At 36.9% G+C, this 20,797-nt stretch overlaps 2 protein-coding genes across 2 annotated transcripts; one reads left to right on the forward strand and one right to left on the reverse strand.

Moving 5' to 3' along the window:
• Positions 1 to 1,571: 1,571 nt before the first annotated feature.
• Positions 1,572 to 11,276, reverse strand: LOC149254217 (AUGMIN subunit 5-like). The gene is made up of 4 exons (XM_089457006.1): positions 10,756 to 11,276; positions 3,756 to 3,821; positions 1,808 to 1,965; positions 1,572 to 1,687 (listed from the first exon to the last, which is right to left on the reverse strand). Exons 1-3 carry the CDS (start codon positions 11,274 to 11,276, stop codon positions 1,917 to 1,919), a joined length of 636 nt encoding a protein of 211 aa, XP_089313132.1. The 3' UTR covers positions 1,572 to 1,687; positions 1,808 to 1,916.
• Positions 11,277 to 11,290: 14 nt separating this feature from the next.
• On the forward strand, positions 11,291 to 12,988 carry LOC149254218 (protein DETOXIFICATION 27-like). Its single transcript, XM_089457004.1, has 4 exons — positions 11,291 to 12,119; positions 12,219 to 12,305; positions 12,398 to 12,454; positions 12,589 to 12,988. Exons 1-4 carry the CDS (start codon positions 11,584 to 11,586, stop codon positions 12,905 to 12,907), a joined length of 999 nt encoding a protein of 332 aa, XP_089313130.1. The 5' UTR covers positions 11,291 to 11,583; the 3' UTR covers positions 12,908 to 12,988.
• Positions 12,989 to 20,797: the final 7,809 nt, after the last annotated feature.

Raw genomic sequence — 20,797 nt, forward strand, 5'->3', positions numbered from 1 at the left:
TGTGTTGGTTTTTATTGTGGGAGGAGCTCGGGGTGATTGGGCAAAGCCGCATTCTGCAATGCCGAGGGAGAGGCCGCGGATGGGCAGCCGAAGAGGGGGAACCAGAGGCAGGGCCCTCTCGCAGCAGCAAAATTTCAATTCGCCCTCCTCCTCCATCGAAGTAACTTCAATGCCGCGGAGGTATCAAGGCAGCAATGAGGAGGACAGTGGTTTTAATGGCAGAAATCCAAGTTCAGAGGAGGGTCAGCAGGAGCTCCCTATGCTCAGGTATCGACTCCCCTGCCCTCAAGCTAATTCCACTCTGATAGTTTCTATTTCGGTTGAGCAGGGCATCTCTCAGAACATGGAGGCAGAGCCTCTCCCAGAATGGCCTCGCTCCAGCAGAGAGGAATCTCTGGTCGCTTGCCTTCCGGTTGGGGTAGACACCCGTGAGTTGGCCCCGGGACGTGTGCTCGATCCTGAACTTGTGCGCCCAGCCTCTAATTGTGGACATGATGCTGGCCCTTCAACGCGGGCTGGTCCAAGCAAGCCCGCACTAGAAGGGAGCCCGGACGCAGTCATCCAGCTCTCCGACTCTGAAGATATGCTCCGTTTCGGCTGCCGGATTGAAGAAGCGCCCCAGACTACCGATGATGAATAATCTCGCTCCGGTAACCTCTGCTGTTTTTCTTGGGTTCTCAATGTATGACTCGGCCAAGCGTTATCCACATCTCTGTCAATGTGTCGGCTTTAACTATTCAAGTGTCGAATGTAATTGTTCAAGTGTCAGCTGTAATAGTCCAGGTGTCTGTCGGTCTTTGTATGGGTCAGTCCATGGCCCTGGTATCTGTTATGTTACTATGTGTTCTGTCAATATGTCTTCAGTGGTCAAGCAACAAATTCCAATTTTGAATTCTACTCAATTTTGGAAATGAAAGCAGGGCAAGGAAAGGGCTGATAGGCAAAACTTCAAAGCCTTGCCCATTGTAATCTTTTTGTATCTCTGTTTTGTATATTAATAGATTAGTCACATTCAGAAAAAAAAAAAAATAATAATTAGGTAAAACTAATATAACAACTAGCATTTGCACCTAATGTTGCAAAGGAAACGCCGTAAGGCATAGTTTGTGGAAAAATATTGAAATGTGAATGGGCTTTTTTGAAAGCAAGGGTCGATGTATTTGAGTTTCAATTTGAGGAAGCCATGTCGAAAGGCGTATTTGGGGGTTAAAGTGGCTACATAATGGAATGCAAGTAGTCTTAAATATCCATTGAACTTGTTTAGACACCATCGCATCTGGATTAAAATTGCGTAGTTGAAGGTGAAGGTAAAGGAATGAATTCACGCGAAACGCGAAACGCGAACAAGAATTGGGTATCCATATTGATTTGGATAGGGTTATTTAAGAAATCATTATTCAAACGGGAAATTTAATTAATATGAAGACATATTGAAAACATGTATTATATTCATTGAAATAAATTGATTTTGTTAACAAAATATGTTAAAACCCATTGATAATGAATCGGTTGTGAAGACAAACGATCAAAATGGCATTTGATCTTGAAACATCCTTTTTCAAGTTTCAAATGGAAAATACAAATAGTGAATATAATATTCTAAAGAGCATTGTTCTTGTCATTCCATATTTGAAGTTGCATCAAAAGTTGTTGGAGGCATCGAAGACCTGAAGAAGCAGTGATGAACCTGCAAAATGTATATTTTGTTAGAAGTTGTAATATGTAAATCAGTTGTGGAAATTTATTAGTAATACTTTGTAGGTGAGTTGTCTTAAAATGAATTTGGAATGAATGGAAATGAAGTTACCTTTGCCATGGGGATTTATATATTGTTAGTGGAAGATGCATGGTGAATGATGGCATACTGAACACCATTGGAGATTTATGCGTAGTTGGAGACGCATATTTCTTGCTTTCTATTCTTCTCGTAGTTGCATAGGTGTGCTTTTTCTGAGTCCATATGTCCTGTTGCAAAAGAAAGAAAATATTAGAATGAGATGTATACATAATATAAGGACATTCTAATATTTGCATAATTATTAATAATGATTAAATTTGGTTGTTGTTGAAAGATATCAAAAGGTATGCTATGAAATAGAATGAGCTAAGTAAATAGAGGAAACCTTTTGGTGTTGTTAAAGTATGGGTTGGAGCAGATTATCTGGAGGTGGCATTGAATGGGGCTCCAAATATTTTCACACAGAATCCTAAAATATTGCCACAATCACAACTTACCAACCTTAACATCCAATTTCTGATGCCATTAGTAACTTACTGAATATTCTATATCATAAATGTGAGGTGATAATAACATTGTTTGATGCACAACCAATGCACAATACAGTAATGGTTTTTAACATAATATAATATTTATAAGCAAGAAACCAACTAACAGAATATAGTACATTGTCAAAGGTAAAGGGAAAGATCGCATGCAATATCAAGATTGTTGTCCGCAAGCATTTCCTTCACCAAGCCACATGATTCCCTAGCCAATTTAATTCCAAAAGATAGCCAATTTAATTCCAAAGGCTAAGTCAGTGTTCATAATTTCAATGTCTTCATATAAGTTTAAATCAGGTAGAGATAATGGTGGAGTTAACTTGAGATCAATCCTACATAATTTGGATTTTGGGTCTAGATTATTCCATCAACATCTAAAACGATTCCCTGATTTCCTTTAGGAGACCAAAGCCCAAAAACCACTTTCACATAAATGCTTGCAAAGTTGGAAAGGTAGTTGGAAATGTACTTCGAGGATTAAGACAGATATTCCTAGGCACCCACTAATTGCATGGATGGAATCCTTATTCTAAGAATAAAGAGGGAGATTGTTATTCCTTACCCAAATTGGAAAAGAGGGCAAGGCCTCTCAGAAGGGATCAAATGTTAGGTTGCAAGGTTAGAACCAGGTCCATCTACACTACCAAATTTAGTGGTAACCAAAAGATCTCTAATAGTTTCATTGTATATTTTGAGTATTAATGCCTGAGAATAAGGAAGACATCAAGAAATTTAGCACGAAATGACAGTTGCATTTAGCACAACTCCATTCTAAATAAATCCAAACAAACACTTCCATACAAATAAAATCCAAAGTATCCAAGGTATTAAAATCTCAAAGGCTATCAATCCGATATGAGTATTCAAGACTAGGTCTTAGCAGGTCAAGACATGTGTGCATTTTGGAGGCAGATAATGAGAATTTTGTCAAAGTTTTCTTGTTCTTTTTGTTGGTTTTAATGGTTGATCACCACTAGCTGACTAAAATTTGTAAGATAGTGTTAACTACTGTCAGACTTTTTTTTCTACTCATTTTTATTGTTGTGCAAAAAACAAATCAGATCAGAACAAAATTCATCATTTGTATATTCTTTCTTTTGGTTATAATGGAAAAGTATGTCCACGATATATTGAAATGTATGAATTTTGAAAGTTCTGTTGTGGTGTTCTTTTACCTATTGAAATCAGGTTATATATTCAATGTATTTTTTCCAGTTCTAACAAACCAATATCAAGATTTGAAACTGCTAGGAATCGATAAAAGGACCTTTGCATAATAGGTGGCATAGTTGACCGTGTTTAAAGGGAGGTCGATATATTTTTAGGAATATCTACAATAGATTCAAATTTGCAGGCAGGATATCAACAGTCAAAGAATCAATTTGCAATTTGATGGCAGAGGATTTTCTATCATGGTCCATGGATGAAATAGAAATTAAACAAAAACTCAGAAAGGAGATTAAGGCTGTTACCGGAGATGAAGTAGTCCAGAAATGTCCAGAAATGTCCCTGAAAGTTGAACCGCCCAGAAACAAAGCCTGCATTCATCCAATGAGTGCATCAACATTTGACTGACTGAGAAATTGAACAAAGCTTTAACTAAATCAGTCTTGTTACTTATCCTTGCTACTAAACGACAAGTTCTATCACTCGTTTGAATGGTATATAGTCATGGATTCAAAACAAAGCAGCAAAATGTTGATAATAGAGATGGCTTCAGTTCCTTGTATTTTTACAACAGATTCAAATTTGCAGGTAGGATATCAACAATCAAAGAATCAATTTCCAGTTTGATGGCAGAGGATTTTCTATCATTTCCATTTTCCTTGTCCAGAAATGTCCCTGAAGGTTGAATCACCCAGAAACAAAGCCCACATTCATCATTTCCGATTATTCTATAAATAAATAACTGACATTTTTATATGATGCACAAATCCCTTCGTTGATGAATGATGTTGTTTCAGACTACATAATTAGACAGATAACAGTGGGTTGTACCAAGTATTCTTATAGATTAGTATTTCCAGTTTTTCAATAACTTGTTAATTAAAATTTGAAACTCCAACATGGCCCCCGAATAGTCCTAAATTTTCAAGGAAAATAAGCATTGGAATCACTTGCAATAGCTGTTTTTAAAGTGCCTCCAGAATCATGACATGAGCTCCAGAAATTTTCACGCAGAATCCTAAAATATTGCCACAATCACAACTTACCAACCTTAACATCCAAATTCTGATGCCATTAGTAACTTATTGAATATGGTATATCATAAATGTGAGGTGATAATAACATTGTTTGATGCACAACCAATGCACAATACAGTAATGGTATTTAACATAATATAATAATTATAAGCAAGAAATCAACTAACAGAATATACTACATTGTCAAAGGCAAAGGGAAAGATAGCATGCAATATCAAGAGATTGTTGTCTGCAAGCATTTTCATAATGTCAATGTCTTCATATAAGTTTAAATAAGGCAGAGATAATGGTGGAGTTAACTTGAGATCAATGAGTGAGTGAATCAAGTGCTCTTATGCTAGTATGAGCTCAAGAAATTTTCACACAGAATCCTAAAATATTGCCACAATCACAACTTACCAACCTTAACATCCAAATTCTGATGCCATTAGTAACTTACTGAATATGGCATATCATAAATGTGAGGTGATAATAACATTGTTTGATGCACAACCTCTTCCAAAATATAGTATTCGAAGCAATAGAGGAAAAATTGAAAGAAACAAAGATGTCTGAAAGTTAAGAAAGGCATGAAGAACCATTCAAAGTCAAGAAAATTGGACGCACAAGTCATATCCTTATTGTAAGTTTTCTTTGTTGCAAAAAGACCAATTTATTTCGGAAGAGCCTATTCCAAAATAATTTTAAACAAAATGTCGAGTCTTTTAAATCTCTTCTTTGATTGAAAGTGACATAACGAAACTCATTAAGAATGAAGCCTCAAAGGTAATTGAGATAAAACTTACATTGCAATTGTTTCAAAAGAGCCTCTTCTGTGATTGAAAGCAACATAACGGAACTCATTAAGAATGAAGCCTCAAAGGTAATTGAAATAAACTTTACGTTACAACTGTTTCAAAGGAGCCTATTCTCCCAGAATCAAATATCAAATTTAATACAAATAAAAATATATGGTTGTTATAATAAAAAATAATCAGGTTTTAAGATTTTCTTTCTATGATGTTGATGCAGAAGGGAGTAGATGTGCATGTCGTGTGTCCGCATTGAAATCAAAAGCATCAGGTTCTTAGATTTCGTTTCTCTGATTTAAAACACCATAAATAAGCTCATTAAGATCAAAACAAATATTTCATCAAAGACATGAGGTTCTTGATGTTCCGTTTCTATGACTGACAATGCCATAATGAAGCTCACTAAGATAAAAAATCAACCTCGGGTGTTCTTGAGATTTGGTTTCTGTGATCAAAAACACCGTAATTAAACTCATTAAGATCAAGATTAAAATTCAGATTCTTGAAATTTAGTTTCTATGCCTGTAATCTCCATAACTAAACTCATTAAGATCAAAAATTAGAGTTTAATAAAAGACATGGGATTCTTAAAGTTCCATTCCTGTGATTGGAAACGCCATAATGAAGCTCATTAAGATCAAAATCAAAACGGAAACAACAACAAGTGTTTGATTCCATTTCTGTGGTTGGAAATGCCATAATTAAGCTCATTGGAATGAAAATCGCAATTTAATAGAAAAAGATTTTTTTTCTGTGATTAAAAACGCCATAATTAAGCTCAATAAGGTCAAAATCAAAATTTAATCAAAAGTGGGGTTTTGAGATTCTATTTCTGTGATTGAAAATGGTATAACTAAGCTCATTAAGATCAAAACCATACTTTAATCAAATGCAAGATTTCGTTTTTGTTATTGAAAATGCTATAATTAAGTTAATTAGATCAAAATCAAAAGCATGGGGATGTTAAGGTTTCGTTGCTGTGATAGAAAACACCATAATAAATCTCATTAAAATCAAAATCAAAATTTAATAGAAAGCATCCCGTTTTAAACAGTGTGTTTTTGTGATTGAAAATGCCATCAATATGCTCCAAAATATCATACGCAACGAAAATAATTACCTGGAATTGTGACTGAATGAGATAGGAATCGAGTCTCTTCGACGACTTATCGTTGGGCAAACTACCTCCGGAGAGAGACAAGGACTGGATAATGGGCAAGAACACTCCCCCGGCTCTAGCAGTCGTACTGGGCATTGCTAGGGCAATGAGAGCTTTGCTTATAGTTAACTCGTAGGAAAGCCCTAGAGTGCTCTTCCCCAGCCATTTGACAAAATATATGGCGATTCGATCGCCTAAACCTATCTTCACAAAGCCTCGCGCAAAGAAAAAAGAAATGACGATCAGCCAGATGACCTCGTTCGTAAAGGCGCTAAATGCCACAGAGAACATGAGGGTTCGAGTTATAACTATGAAGATTTTCAGGAATATTTACAACAAATTCAAATTTGCAAGCAAGAAATCAACACACAGAATATAGACAATAATGATATTTTTGAAACAAATCTGATTTATCATGGTTTGAACAAGGTGTTCCGCACCTTCTATCTATTAGAATTTTTAAAAAGTTTTGCCTCCAGGATAAGCCAAGTGGTAGACAGAATGGGCACCTTCCTCAAAACTAGGGGCAGAGTGGGAACCCAAAATAAAGAACAGGAGAATCCCCAATGTATCCCCCACAGACCAATTCCCCTGAAACTTAAAACACAGAATTGGGACGTATTTGGAAAAGGAATGCATACCAGGCTATGTGGCGATTCGATCACCTAACCCTGTCTTCACAAAGCCTCGTGCAAAGAAAAAAGAAATGACGATCAGCCAGATGACCTTGTTCGTGAAGGCGCTGAATGCCGCGGAGAACGTGAGGGTTCGAGTTATAACTCTAGAGATTTTCAGGAATATTTACAACAGATTCAAATTTGCAGGCAAGAAATCAACACACAGAATATAGACAACAGTGATATTTCTGAAACAAATCTGATTTATCATGGTTTGAACCAGGTGTTCCGCACCTTCTATCTATTGGAATTTTTAAAAAGTTTTGCCTCCGGGATAGGGAAAGTGGTAGATAGAATGGGCACCTTGCTCAAAACTTGGGGCAGAGTGGGAACCCAAAATAAAGAAGAGGATAATCCCCAATGTATCCCCCACAAACCCATTCCCCTGAAACTTAAAATAGAGAATTGGGACGTATTTGTAAAAGGAATGCTTTCTTTCTATGATGCTGATGCAGAAGGGAGTAGATGTGCATTTCATCTATCCGCATTGAAATCAAAAGCATCAGGTTCTTAGATTTCATTTCTCTGATTTAAAACACCATAAATAAGTTCATTAAGATCATAACAAAAATTTCATCAAAGACATGAGGTTCTTGATGTTCCGTTTCTGTGACTAACAATGCGATGAATAAAACTGAATGAATACAAAAGAGTTATGAATAATCTTCTCTTGAATATCAAAACCAGTGACTTCTAAAACTCTGGTAGAAGATGCACCCAGATCTGAAAAAGCATTTGCATGATATCAAAGCTTCTAATTCCAAGCCACGAAGGAAACATGCACCCAACAACCAACCTTCAAATAAAGGATCAGTTGTTTTGCAAAACTCGGCCATGCCAAAAACTGAGTATATACCCTTTAGAAAACCAAAAAAATCTCCCAAACTGTTGACAATTTTAAAAAAATTCTCGTGTCTCATCTAATTGAGGCCATTTTTCAAAAACCCCATTGTTTGGAATTTTGAAATTCCCCTTCAATTTCCTGGAAACTGCACCTAAAGTTCATTGTTGGAAAATGCCCACGAAATTTTGATGAGTGGTTTCCAAAAGCAATTTCTCAGTGGAGGGGGAGAGGAGGGATGGGTTCCATGGTATTGAAAATTGTCCAGGGGGTTCTACTATGAACTTGCTGCTGCCACATCACCAATAGTTTTTTTCACTCCCTTTGTTAAACATCGAACACACAGAGGGGGTTCATGATTTATAATAACTATCGATCTGCTATTGTCTTATACTAGATCTACATGATACCCCAAGATTTGATATAGACAGAACTTCAACATTCTCAAATGTTAGTCGGAAACTCGACCAAGATCTTCGAATTCCCTTTATAACAAAAGCAATTGGTTAGCAGACTCAAGATATTTGCTACTAGAATGTGCTCAGAGCCAAAATTATTAAGCTATGCATGCGATGAATAAAACTGAATGAATACAAAAGAGTTATGAATAATCTTCTCTTGAATATCAAAACTAGTGACTTCTAAAACTCCGGTAGAAGTTGAACCCAGATCTGAAAAAGCATTTTCATGATATCAACGTCTAATTCGAAGCCATGAAGGAAACATGCACCCAACAACCAACCTTCAAATAAAGGATCAGTGTGCAAAACTTGGCCATGCCAAAAACTGAGTATATACCCTTTAGAAAACCAACAAAATCTCCCAAACTGTTGACAATTTTAAAAAAAATCTCGTGTCTCATCTAATTGAGGCCATTTTTCAAAAACCCCATTGTTTGGAATTTTGAAATTCTCCTTTAATTTCCTGGAAGCCGCACCTAAAGTTCATTGTTGGAAAATGCCCACGAAATTTTGATGAGTGGTTTCCAAAAGCAATTTCTCGATGGAGGGGGAGAGGAGGGATGGGTTCCATGGTATTGAAAACTGTCAAGGGGATGCTACTATGAACCTGCTGCTGCCACATCACCAATAATTTTTTTCACTCCCTTTGTTAAACATCGAACACATAGAGGCAGTTCACGATTTATAATAACTATCAATCTTCTATCGTCTTATACTAGATCTACACGATACCCCAAGATTTGATATAGACAGAACTTCAACATTCTCAAATGTTAGTTGGAAACTCGACCAAGATCTTGGAAATTCCCTTTATAACAAATGCAATAGGTTAGCAGACTCAAGATATTTGCTATTAGAATGTGATCAGAGCCAGAATTATTAAGCTATGCATGCGATGAATAAAATTGAATGAATACAAAAGAGTTATGAATAATCTTCTCTTGGATATCAAAACCAGTGACTTCTAAAACTCTGGTAGAAGATGCACCCAGATCTGAAAAAGCATTTTCATGATATCAAAGCTTCTAATTCCAAGCCAGGAAACATGCACCCAACAACCAACCTTCAAATAAAGGATCAGTTGTTTTGCAAAACTCGGCCATGCCAAAAACTGAGTATATACCCTTTAGAAAACCAACAAAATCTCCCAAACTGTCGACAATTTTAAAAAAATTCTCGTGTCTCATCTAATTGAGGCCATTTTTCAAAAACCCCATTGTTTGGAATTTTGAAATTCTCCTTCAATTTCCTGGAAACTGTACCTAAAGTTCATTGTTGGAAAATGCCCGCGAAATTTTGATGAGTGGTTTCCAAAAGCAATTTCTCAGTGGAGGTGGAGAGGAGGGATGGGTTCCATGGTATTGAAAACTGTCAAGGGGGTGCTACTATGAACCTGTTGCTGCCACATCACCAATAGTTTTTTTCACTCCCTTTGTTAAACATCGAACACACAGAGGGGGTTTACAATGTATAATAACTATTGATCTGCTATCGTCTTATACTAGATCTACACGATACCCCAAGATTTGATATAGACAGAACTTCAACATTCTCAAGTGTTAGTAGGAAACTGGACCAAGATCTTGGAAATTCCCTTTATAACAAATGCAATTGGTTAGTAGACTCAAGATATTTGCTTTTAGAATGTGCTTAGAGCCAAAATTATTAAGCTATATATGCGATGAATAAAATTGAATGAATACAAAAGAGTTGTGAATAATCTTCTCTTGAATATCAAAACCAGTGACTTCTAAAACTCTGGTAGAAGATGCACCTAGATCTGAAAAAGCATTTTCATGATATCAAAGCTTCTAATTCGAAGCCATGAAGGAAACATGCACCCAACAACCAACCTTCAAATAAAGGATTAGTTGTTTTGCAAAACTCGGCCATGCCAAAAACTGAGTATATACCCTTTAGAAAACCAACAAAATCTCCCAAACTGTTGACAATTTTAAAAAAAATCTCGTGTCTCATCTAATTGAGGCAATTTTTCAAAAACCCCATTGTTTGGAATTTTGAAATTCTCCTTCAATTTCCTTGAAACTGCACCTAAAGTTCATTGTTGGAAAATGCCCACGAAATTTTGATGAGTGGTTTCCTAAAGCAATTTGGAGGGGGAGAGGAGGGATGGGTTCCATGGTATTGAGGCACTTCCAATACTTCTATTGTATTTAAGGAAGGCATTTTATAAATATAATAACAGACAATTGATCAGCTATTATTTAAAAAACAAGATTGTGATCATACAATAATGGAAATACCGATATCTGCTTTCATATCATTGTTGGTAAATCAAAATTAAAGCTAATGGAGAAGGCAAAGCAATAATCAAATACCTCAGACGTTCAGCATCAGTCCTGACATCAATTTTCTCCGTCTCTCGGTTTATCAAATTGACAATTCGAGCAGTATATGTAGTAATTGCACGTAGCAATTGTGGAGGACTCCTGAGCAAATTTAGAGCAATATCCTTCACATCATTTGGTATTTCCCCATCCAAATCAATAACTAGCTTCTCAGCATCTAGATGTGCATGTCCCTGAACACCACCCCCATCATAAGCCGAAAAACTGTTCTGTATTCTTTCAATGAGATGAGCTGCAAGTGATTCACATGCCTTTCTAATGCTCCTTTCCTGTGCTGTTTCAATAAGAATGAGACCATCCGCTGGCTTGTTGCCCTTAATTGTGGCATAAACTGTATCCTGCTCGTTACGGGCACGCAGAATGTCAGGGGTTGCATCTTGCCCACTGCCAACCCTCACTCGCTGTGCATCCCTTGCTTGATCAACATAACGATATAGTCGTCGCTGATATTCTGCAAAAATTGTTGCATGTTTCTTCACATCGCTGGTCATAAGCTTCAAGCATTACCTGCTTATGCCTAATACAAAAGAAGAAGAAAAATAACAGTCAATCGCTCTGTTCACACATATAGTTATCAATTTCGCGGGAGAAAAAAAGGTTCTTCGAAAATTATCTCTTCAAATTCTAATCCGCACAAGGAAATTTAATATAGCGACTCCGGACTGTATCCAATTCTAACAGTTTGAAGGTCAAAATTTGAAAGTGATCACTTTGACATTAAACGCAAGTAAATCAGCTATGCCATCATGGCCCCTATTGCTGATGTAGTTTCAACTTGTGTTTTAATGGCAGTTAGGCATGGGCAGTGCCCTGGAAACTCTGTGCGGTCAAGCTTACGGAGCTAAGCAATACCACATGCTGGGAGTATATATGCAACGCTCTTGGATTGTGCTTTTTGTTGTTGCAGTCCTCCTCCTACCAATTTATATATTTTCCACCCCCCTTCTCAAGTTGATGGGTCAGCCAGATGATATTGCTGAACTATCCGGATCAGTTTCAATCTGGTTCATTCCTCAGCACTTTGCATTTGTATTTATGTTTCCGATTCAGAGATACCTGCAGTTACAGTTGAAAAACATGGTCATTGCCTGGCTTTCTGTAGCTTCATTGGTGCTTCATATTGTCCTAACCTGGCTTTTTATCGTTAAATTGGAAATGGGACTTGTGGGAGCAGCCATTACATTGGATTTAGCGTGGTGGGTGCCTGCAATTGGTCAATTTCTTTATGTTACTTGTGGAGGTTGTCCCCATACGTGGACCGGGCTTTCCAGAAAAGCATTCAGAGACTTGTGGCCTTTTCTCAAGCTCTCCGTCGCATCTGGTGTGATGCTATGGTTAGTTGAACACACCACAACTCACTCTTGAAAGGATTCCTATTTGATTGATTCTAATTTCAGCGCAAAAGGAGCTCACATTATTTGTTTTATCTTCAGTTTAGAGAATTGGTATTACAGGGTGCTGGTCCTCCTCACAGGGAAACTAACAGATCCTCAAGTTGCAGTGAATTCCCTTTCTATCTGGTAAAACCTGCTTCTCTGTTTCTTATTAGAATGATGCATGGTAATTAAATTCACATTCTAATATTTTGAGACTTGAACTTCGTTCCTTTCAGCATGAACATCAATGGCTGGGAGATGATGATACCCCTTGGATTCTTTGTTGCAGTTGGGTATGCTCAGTGTACTATTATTTTGGATGGCACCTAATGTCCTTTTTTTAGAATTTGAATGGGTTTCTTTTTGTCTGTTATAGTATTATCTATTTAATTTAGACTTAGGTGTAATTTGAAGTTGATTCTTGCAGAGTGAGGATTGCCAATGAGCTAGGAGCTGGAAATGGCAGGGGAACCAAATTTGCAATAATTGTCTCTGCAACTACATCAAGTGCAATAGGTGTTGTATTTTGGGTTCTCATTGTGGTCTTCCGCCAGGATTTTGCTCTGTTGTTCACAAGCAGTTCTGTCATCAGAGACACGGTTTCTAGAATGGCGATTTTGCTGGCGTTTACTATTCTCTTCAACAGTGTTCAGCCAGTACTTTCAGGCAATGCACTTGCTTTTCTCGTTGACTCCACTTTGCCAATTTTTCAGAGTAGGAGATTAAAATTGATATGTGAGATTTGAGGTTAAAATTGATCTACTAGAATTTATTTATATCCAACTTAATGAAAAGTTGAAATCTCTTCCATTTAAGACCACACTTATTCTGTTTCGTGCAATAATGTAAACATGCCTGGATGTCATTATAGTTCCTAATAAAGAACCATTTCATCACCAAAAGTATCACCAAAGGTTTAAGTTCAGAAAGGGATCAAATAAATCAAATGCAAACTTGTGAATACTTAAAAAATTAAAAGTTGTGAGAATAAAGGGGAAAAACTAAAATAAAAAAACAAAAACAGATGCAATAGCAAGTAAATTAGAGGTTAAGACTGAATGTGCATTTCTGGTTCGAAACGGTTTTCAGGGGTAGCTGTTGGATCAGGGTGGCAATGTTATGTTGCGTGGATCAACATTGGCTGTTACTACTTCATTGGAGCTTAAAAAGATCATAGTGTCAAGGCCCTTCTGAACATATCGCATTAATTAGCATATTCGAAACCAGGATATTCCTAATATTTAACAGAATAGCTTAATGTAAACACGCTGCAAGATCCACAAAACTAATTTGATACAGAGACTTTTCAGAAGTGACAGAAATTAACCAAGAAACTAACTTGAATAATGTAATGTTCTCATAGAACAAGGTAACGAAACCTAGTCTGATTTTAGAAATGAATCAACAACACAATAAATTTTAAATCTGTACCTATAATTTGATTTCTCATCGAGCATTCCTTTGCGTTCAGCTTCTTCCCTGGAAGCTTCAAGCATCTGTCCCTTCAATTCCTTCCTCTGCCGCTAAAGGACGTGGCGTAGTCTTTCTACCTCTTTCTCAGTCGCACCTCGTTCTGTAACCGATTCAACGATTCAACGGATTCATACCGGTTTTTTCCAATCCAATGGCCGTCACTCTTTCCATCGTCTAACATCGGAATCGAAGGCTGACAAAGTTACAGCTGGCATGGGAGGGGAGTTTGTTTCAGAGGGAACGCCTTACGGCATAATTAATATTAATGACAGTTAAAATTAATAATTATAACACTTAACATTAATAATTAATTAATTAAAACAAATACAATAAAAATAATTAAATAATTAAAAGTAATTAAAATAAAAATAATTAAATTATAACAATTAAAACTAATATGACTATTATAACAATTAAAATAAATACAACAATTTAAACACAAATAAATAAAATAAATTAATAAAAATAACCCTAAAAGAAATTTATATAACCATAATAGTCAGATTAAAAAAAAAATCAATAACAATTTAAAATTAATAAATATGACCAAAAAAAATGGATATAATCATAAATGAATATTGAATTAAGTATAATTATAATAATTAAAATCAATATTTAGGTAAAACTAATATAACAATTATAAAAATTAATATTAGTGACAATAAAAATTAATAATTATAACACTTAAAATTAATAATTAATTAATTAAAATAAATACAAATAAAATTAATTAAATAATTAAAAGCAATTAAAATAGAAATAGTTAAATAATAACAATTAAAACTAATATGACAATTATAACAATTAAAATAAATACAACAATTTAAACACAAATAAATAAAATAAATTAATAATAATAATCCTAAAAAGAAATTTATATAACCATAATAGTCAGATTAATAAAAATAAAAATAAATTAATAAATAAAATTAAAAAATAAATAAATTAATTAATAATAAATTAATATAATAATAAATTAAAAATAAATAAATAAATATAATAAAAATAAAATAAATAAATAAATAAATTCTAATATCTGTCGGCCAAGCATCTCATATATATATGTGAAGAAAAATTGAGAACAGTCTTTCAAATAATATCTCAGATCCTGAAGATGAACCATTGTTGCTGGTTCGAAACGTCGATCAGAAGGAAATCTAATGCGATGTATCCGGAAGATAATATAAACAAATCTTTTGATGTTAGGTGAAATGCTTTATCATGAGGATCCTAGGTATTTGACCTAAAAGGTGACCTATATAAGATACAATACAATACATCATCATCATATTATTTTCATGATCTAGCTGAGGCGGGCATCCCCATGCTTAGATTTATAAATTCATTTTCATGTACATAGAACAGAAAATCATCTGCAGTTGCAAACTGGTGATTCTTCATATGAAGAGTCATCTTCCCTGGCTTAGATGACTATCTGTGCAACTTCTGTGTACATTTGATGTCCTTATATTCCTGAATATATTGCAGCCCAGATGGTTGAAACTAGATCCGGGGTCTTCAAAACTCGTTTAATCTTCGCCCGATGTACAATTCGATCCATGTGAAAAGATGTCCTGAAGTCAAACATGGAAAGACATCGCCTGATTACCAGCCAATAATGTAAGTCGTTAACAGGAACGAGAGGAATCTTCGATAATGATAATGACCCTCAAGGTACTACAGTACAATTCACATGGTGTGAATATATGATCCAATGTCAAACAACGCGCAAAATCTTTCGGTCAAAGGCCATTGATGTAAACCTGTCGCTAGAAGTGAGAAACTTGCCATTGAGGCATGCAAGCTTCAAAGTACTGAAAGGGTTGTTTCTAAGTCAACTTCTTGGATAATGAGCTGATGTCGACAAGAAGTGGCCCGTCGTAGGAGGGCCTTAATGTATCCCACATCTACGACACGAAATGAAGCAAATGATTTTCTGGAGGTGAAAAACGATCTGATGATACAAGGTTCAGGAATGGCGGTCATGAAAAATGGAGGGTGAAGTTATCGCAGTGGATGAGGTATTAACTAGATGGTGAATTCCCTGAATGACTTCTCTTGAACATATCGGCGACACCGAGATGGATTGGTAGTGTTAACCAAAAAAGATGGAAGGTACGGAGGACCAATGGTGATATGACTAGTGAACAGAATAACCCAACCTGACTCAATCATGGTGATGGAGTGAAAGTGTCATGTTCAAGAGTGTCTTGCTACCAATAAAATTCTTCAAGTTTTCTTCCCTTTTTCCCCCAGTCACTGCTGACCAGTACCTCTTTATTTTTGTTAAGCTTGAGGAGGATAACATATGCTTGTTCTATAATTTGCCCTTTGAGCAAACCTGTCTCTATGTTTTAGTGAGCCTAGCGACAGTGAAACTCGTTCTTGTCTGGGTGGACAAGTTTGTCACTATTGTTTTATCAATTTTAACGACAAACATAACTAGGTCCTTTTCATGTTTAGAGAGTTTGAAAAGGGACGAAAAGGAAACTCCAACAGTTCTTTTTCGTAGCATAATCCATTAAGTCTGAAAAAGATTAAAATAATACAAAAGGGATGTCTTTTCCGATCACTTTAGCGAGCCAAAAAAGACAAGCACTTGAACTTTTTCATGAGATAATCCCTCAGGTCCAAAAAGTTTAAAATATACAGGAGGGATGGCACTTCCAATCACTTAAGCGAGCTGGAAAGGCCAATAGCTCGACAATCTTTTCATATTTAGCAAGTTTGAAAAGAGTTTAAAGGAGACTCTTTTTTGAGGAACGAGTGGCGTTTCAGGGTAGCAACTAGTTCCCGGTAAGCTTGGAACCTCTCAAAACATGGTAATGTGAAGAGGGTGGCTAATAGGACCACTCGTCGCAGCTGTTCCTCAAAAAGGTAAACAATCAAGTGGAAGCGTATGATCGACCAAAAGAATGGAGGTGATGGCAGGAACACAACTAAGCTTCAAAAGGTTGATAGCAGGGCAATCACAAAGGTTATTTACCGAAGGTGGGTTCATTTTTTAACGAGCTTGAACTCTGGGGGAACATATGCTCAGAGAGTGCGGGTTCATTTTTTAATGAGCTCGAACCTTGTGGAAAGTATCCTGAGTTAGGTGGGTTCATTTTTTAATGAGCTCAAACCTTGCGGAAAGTATGCTCAGTTTCCTTTTTATGTAAGCTAGGAACGACCAAACTAAAAAGCTAGAAAAACTATTAAAGCTAAGGAACTACTAAGGTTAGGTAGGATGGTTTCATCCGTGGAACGGTTCAAACACTTCCTTTGCTTCATCTGTGGCGCAGAAAAAGGTGAATGGTGGATCAGACCAATCACCTAACCTAAGAAGTTGAAAAAACTAAAAAGCTAAAAAATGAAATTGGTCATTTTTCGCTTGCATAAAAAGGTTTGCATGCCCCCAGGCATCGAGAAAAGGAGAGTCTCCAGTAACCATATGGGAATCACTGTGGTTAAGCAGGATTGTTTTTTTCAGCGATTAGACAAAAACACTTCCTTGGCTTTGTTCGCCAATTAGACAAAGGTGAGTGGTGTGTCAGACCAATCACTTAACTTACAGGGACATTCATATGGTAGGATGGTTTCGTCAACGGTTAGACAAAACACTTCCTTGGCTTCGTCCACAGAGTGGAAAAAAGTGAATGGTGTGGGATGGCACTTCCAATCACATAACCTACAAGGAAACCTGTCTTTTCAGCTGGGTTCGTTCACCAAATGGACAAGGGTGCATGCCCCCTAAGCTTCATTACATTCACCAGACTACTTGTAGTAATTAGGTGGATGGAATGAAGGTTGAAGAGACACTCTTGACACAAAAGGACAATTTAGAGATGATGTTTGACTTGAAACTGTGTTTGAACTAGGAAATGAAAGCTGGTCAACAGTGACAATTTTTCCTTCATGCGGGAAACACATCACTCAAAAGAGTGTTGAAACAATAGCTTCCATGTTGTAAACATAGTCACGTCTGAGGAGTAGATTGTAATCTAACAGTTCTTGGACTACCATCACGTTCAAGTGAATGGTTTTCCCTCTCAAAGTTATCGGCTACTTAGGAAGGATCCCTAATGGTCGAGTGGTTCCTTTGTTAAAGCCTGACAAATTCTGTGTAACAGGCATAAGCGATGGCAAACCAAGCGCGCTCCAAGTAGTTGAGGAAAGGATACTCACTGATGCCCCTTCATCTATGATAGTGCCAGACATGATCATTTTGTAAACTTGTACTACGATCCGGAATGGTACATTAGAAGGAAGTTAGGATCTCGCTAGTCGATTCCAATCAAAGGAAGTAACTAGACTGCTTGGGGGGGGGGGGGGGGTACTGAATAACGTGTTGAATGATGTGCTTGATGTCATGGAAGGTGTAGTTAATTGCCCTCTGAAAAGTTGCCCCTCTGTTCTTCAAACCGAAAGGTAATTTGCGATATGCTAATGTTCCCCACGGACATATAAATGTAGTCTTTGACTAGTCCTATGGGCGGATATTGATTTGATTGTATCTGGAAAATCCATCCATAAATGAAAAGATTTCGCATCTGGCACATTCATCAATTATCTGGTCAATGAAGGGTGTAGGATAGTTGTCCTTTTTGTATTATTTTAATCTATTTCGGACTTAAGGGATTATGCTACGAAAAAGAACTGTAGGAGTTTCCTTTTCGTCCCTTTTCAAACTCTCTAAACATGAAAAGGACCGAGTTATCTTTGTCATTAAACTCGATAAAACAATAGCGACAAACTTGTCCACCCAGATAAGAACGAGTTTCATTGTCGCTAGGCTTGCTAAAACATAGCGACAGGTTTGCCTGAGGGCAAATTATAGAACAAGCATATGTTATCCTTCTCAAGCTTGACAAAAATAAAGACGTACTGGTCAGCAATGACTGGGGAGAAAGGGAATAAAACTTGAAGAATTTTATTGGTAGCAGGTCGCTCTTGAACATGACACTTTCACTCCATCACCATGATTGAGTCAGGTTGGGTTATTCCGTTCACGGTCATATCACCATTGGTCCTCCATACCATCCATCTTTTGGGGTTAATGCTACCAATCCATCTTGGTGTCGCCAATATGTTCAAGAGAAGTCATTCAGAGAATTCACCATCCAGTTAATACCTCATCCACTGTAATACCTTCACCCTCCATTTTTCATGACCGCCATTCTTGAACCTTGTATCATCAGATCGTTTTTCACCTCTAGAAAATCATTTGCTTTGTTTCGTGTCGTAGATGTGGGATACATTAAGGCCCTCCTACGACGGGTCACTTCTTGTCGACATCAGCTCATTATCCAAGAATTTGACTTAGAAACAACCCTTTCAGTACTTTGAAGCTTGCATGCCTCAATGACAAGTTTCTCACTTCTGGCGACAAGTTTACATCAATGGCCTTCGACCGAAAGATTTTGTGTGGTGTTCAACATCGGATCATATATTCACACCACGTGATTTGTACTGTAGTACCTTGAGGGTCATTATCATTATCAGTGATTCCTCTCGTGCCTGTTAACGACTTACATTATTGGTTGGTAATCAGGCGATGTCATTCCATGTTCGACTTCAAGACATCTTTTCACATGGATCAACTTGTACAACGGGCGAAGATTGAACGAGTTTTGAAGACCCCGGATCTAGTTTCATCCATCCAAGTTGTGATATATTTAGGAATATAAGGACATCAAATGTACACAGAAGCTGCACAGATAGTCATCTAAGCCAGGGAAGATGACTCTTCATATGAAGAATCACCAGTCTGCAACTGCAGACGATTGTCTGTTCTATGTACATGAAAATGAATTTATAAAGCTGAGCATGGGAATGCCCGCCTCAGCTAGATCATGAAAATAATATGATGATGATGTATTGTATTGTATCTTATACAGGTCACCTTCCAGTTCAAATACCTCGGATCCTCATGATAAATCATTTCACCCGACATCAAAAGATTTACAACTTCATGCTTTAGGGGGCAACTGTTATAGACATATTTGGGCACTGCAACCCCAATCTTATATGTCGATAAACCAAGGGCTCTTTAACCCCTAAAATTGTTTTTTCATACCCTAAAGGATCATGGTCAACTGATTACATCATTCCCCAAAAGTTCCACCTGAAAAACCACTCAGAACTGACCAGAACTGGACCATACTGACTGCTCCACTGTCAGGGTGAGATGCATACTGACTTCTACACTAGCCAGGTGTGATGCATACTGAAGAGGCCTTCTATGGGGTGCGATAAGTGAGGATGGACAAATGTCCGAGACAGTTTGCTAAGTGGATGCTCATGAAATCTTCCAGAAACTTCTCATATGACACTTGCCTCTCTAAATTCGCCAAGGGATGATTAAGAGATCTAAGAAATCTCCAAGTGGAACCAAGAACAACAAGTGGAATGACACTAATAAAAAACCCAGAGATGACTCACACCCTTGTAGACATCTATAAATGGATCCCTCATCTGAGAGATCTAAAGGCTGGAATTTTGTAATTTGTAAGGAAGTGTTGATAGTTTGTCTTTGAGAAAGAGCACTGTATTGTTGGGTGATTTTTATTTTTTACTAGAAACTGTAAGGGCTTTTTTAGATGGAGCCTTTGCAGTTTGCATGCTTAGAACACCAATTACACCATCACCGGCGTGAGAGTCCCTGTAGAAAAATCTAGTGTTGATAGTTTAGTCGTAAAATCTAGTAACTATCATTTTCATCGAAGGTTGGGTGATTCCTCTTCTTTGATACGACAAGTGTTAGCATGGACTTGTGCTCCCCGTACCGTCGAGTATATATTGGGAGACCACAATAGGTTTATATCCTTTATCCATAGGAAGCTGTGTCTGCCGCCCTATCGATCACAATGCACTGAACACAACATTCGGGAAGATTGATTGCCGTACGTAAGTTCTTGGTAATGTCTCTTTAATTTACCACCAAGGTGTATTTTGTAGTTTTGCGATTGGTTTGGTAATCCCTATGTCTAGATTTCCAGAGTAGTCACTTTCGTTCCTTTTCGACTCCCTAAAAGAAAAGGTCCATCTGAGCACTTGTCACTTCAGGCTCATTAAAAATCGAAGGGGACTAGAGTCATCTTTAGCTTTTTTTCTACTCTTAAAAATTGAAAAAGCAAAGTTGTGTCAAAGCATCATTAAAATTTATTAAAATTCGGAATAAC

The sequence above is a fragment of the Pinus tabuliformis genome, chromosome 7 (assembly GCF_031772625.1).
Source record: "Pinus tabuliformis cultivar Carrire ecotype Pingquan chromosome 7, CPIR1, whole genome shotgun sequence".
Lineage (NCBI taxonomy): Eukaryota > Viridiplantae > Streptophyta > Pinopsida > Pinales > Pinaceae > Pinus > Pinus tabuliformis.

Bases quoted from the DNA above. Each gene is read 5' to 3' on its own strand.
- LOC149254217 (XM_089457006.1), bottom strand. From the start codon at position 11,276: ATGACCAGCGATGTGAAGAAACATGCAACAATTTTTGCAGAATATCAG. The intron at 3,822-10,755 runs GTATTTGATTAT...GGATGAATGCAG, and splicing joins ACTGATGCTGAACGTCTGAG to GCTTTGTTTCTGGGCGGTTC. The intron at 1,966-3,755 runs GTAACAGCCTTA...CTTTTGCAACAG, and splicing joins TCTGGACTACTTCATCTCCG to GACATATGGACTCAGAAAAA.
- LOC149254218 (XM_089457004.1), top strand. From the start codon at position 11,584: ATGGGCAGTGCCCTGGAAACTCTGTGCGGTCAAGCTTACGGAGCTAAG. The intron at 12,306-12,397 runs GTAAAACCTGCT...CGTTCCTTTCAG, and splicing joins GTGAATTCCCTTTCTATCTG to CATGAACATCAATGGCTGGG. The intron at 12,455-12,588 runs GTATGCTCAGTG...TGATTCTTGCAG, and splicing joins GGATTCTTTGTTGCAGTTGG to AGTGAGGATTGCCAATGAGC.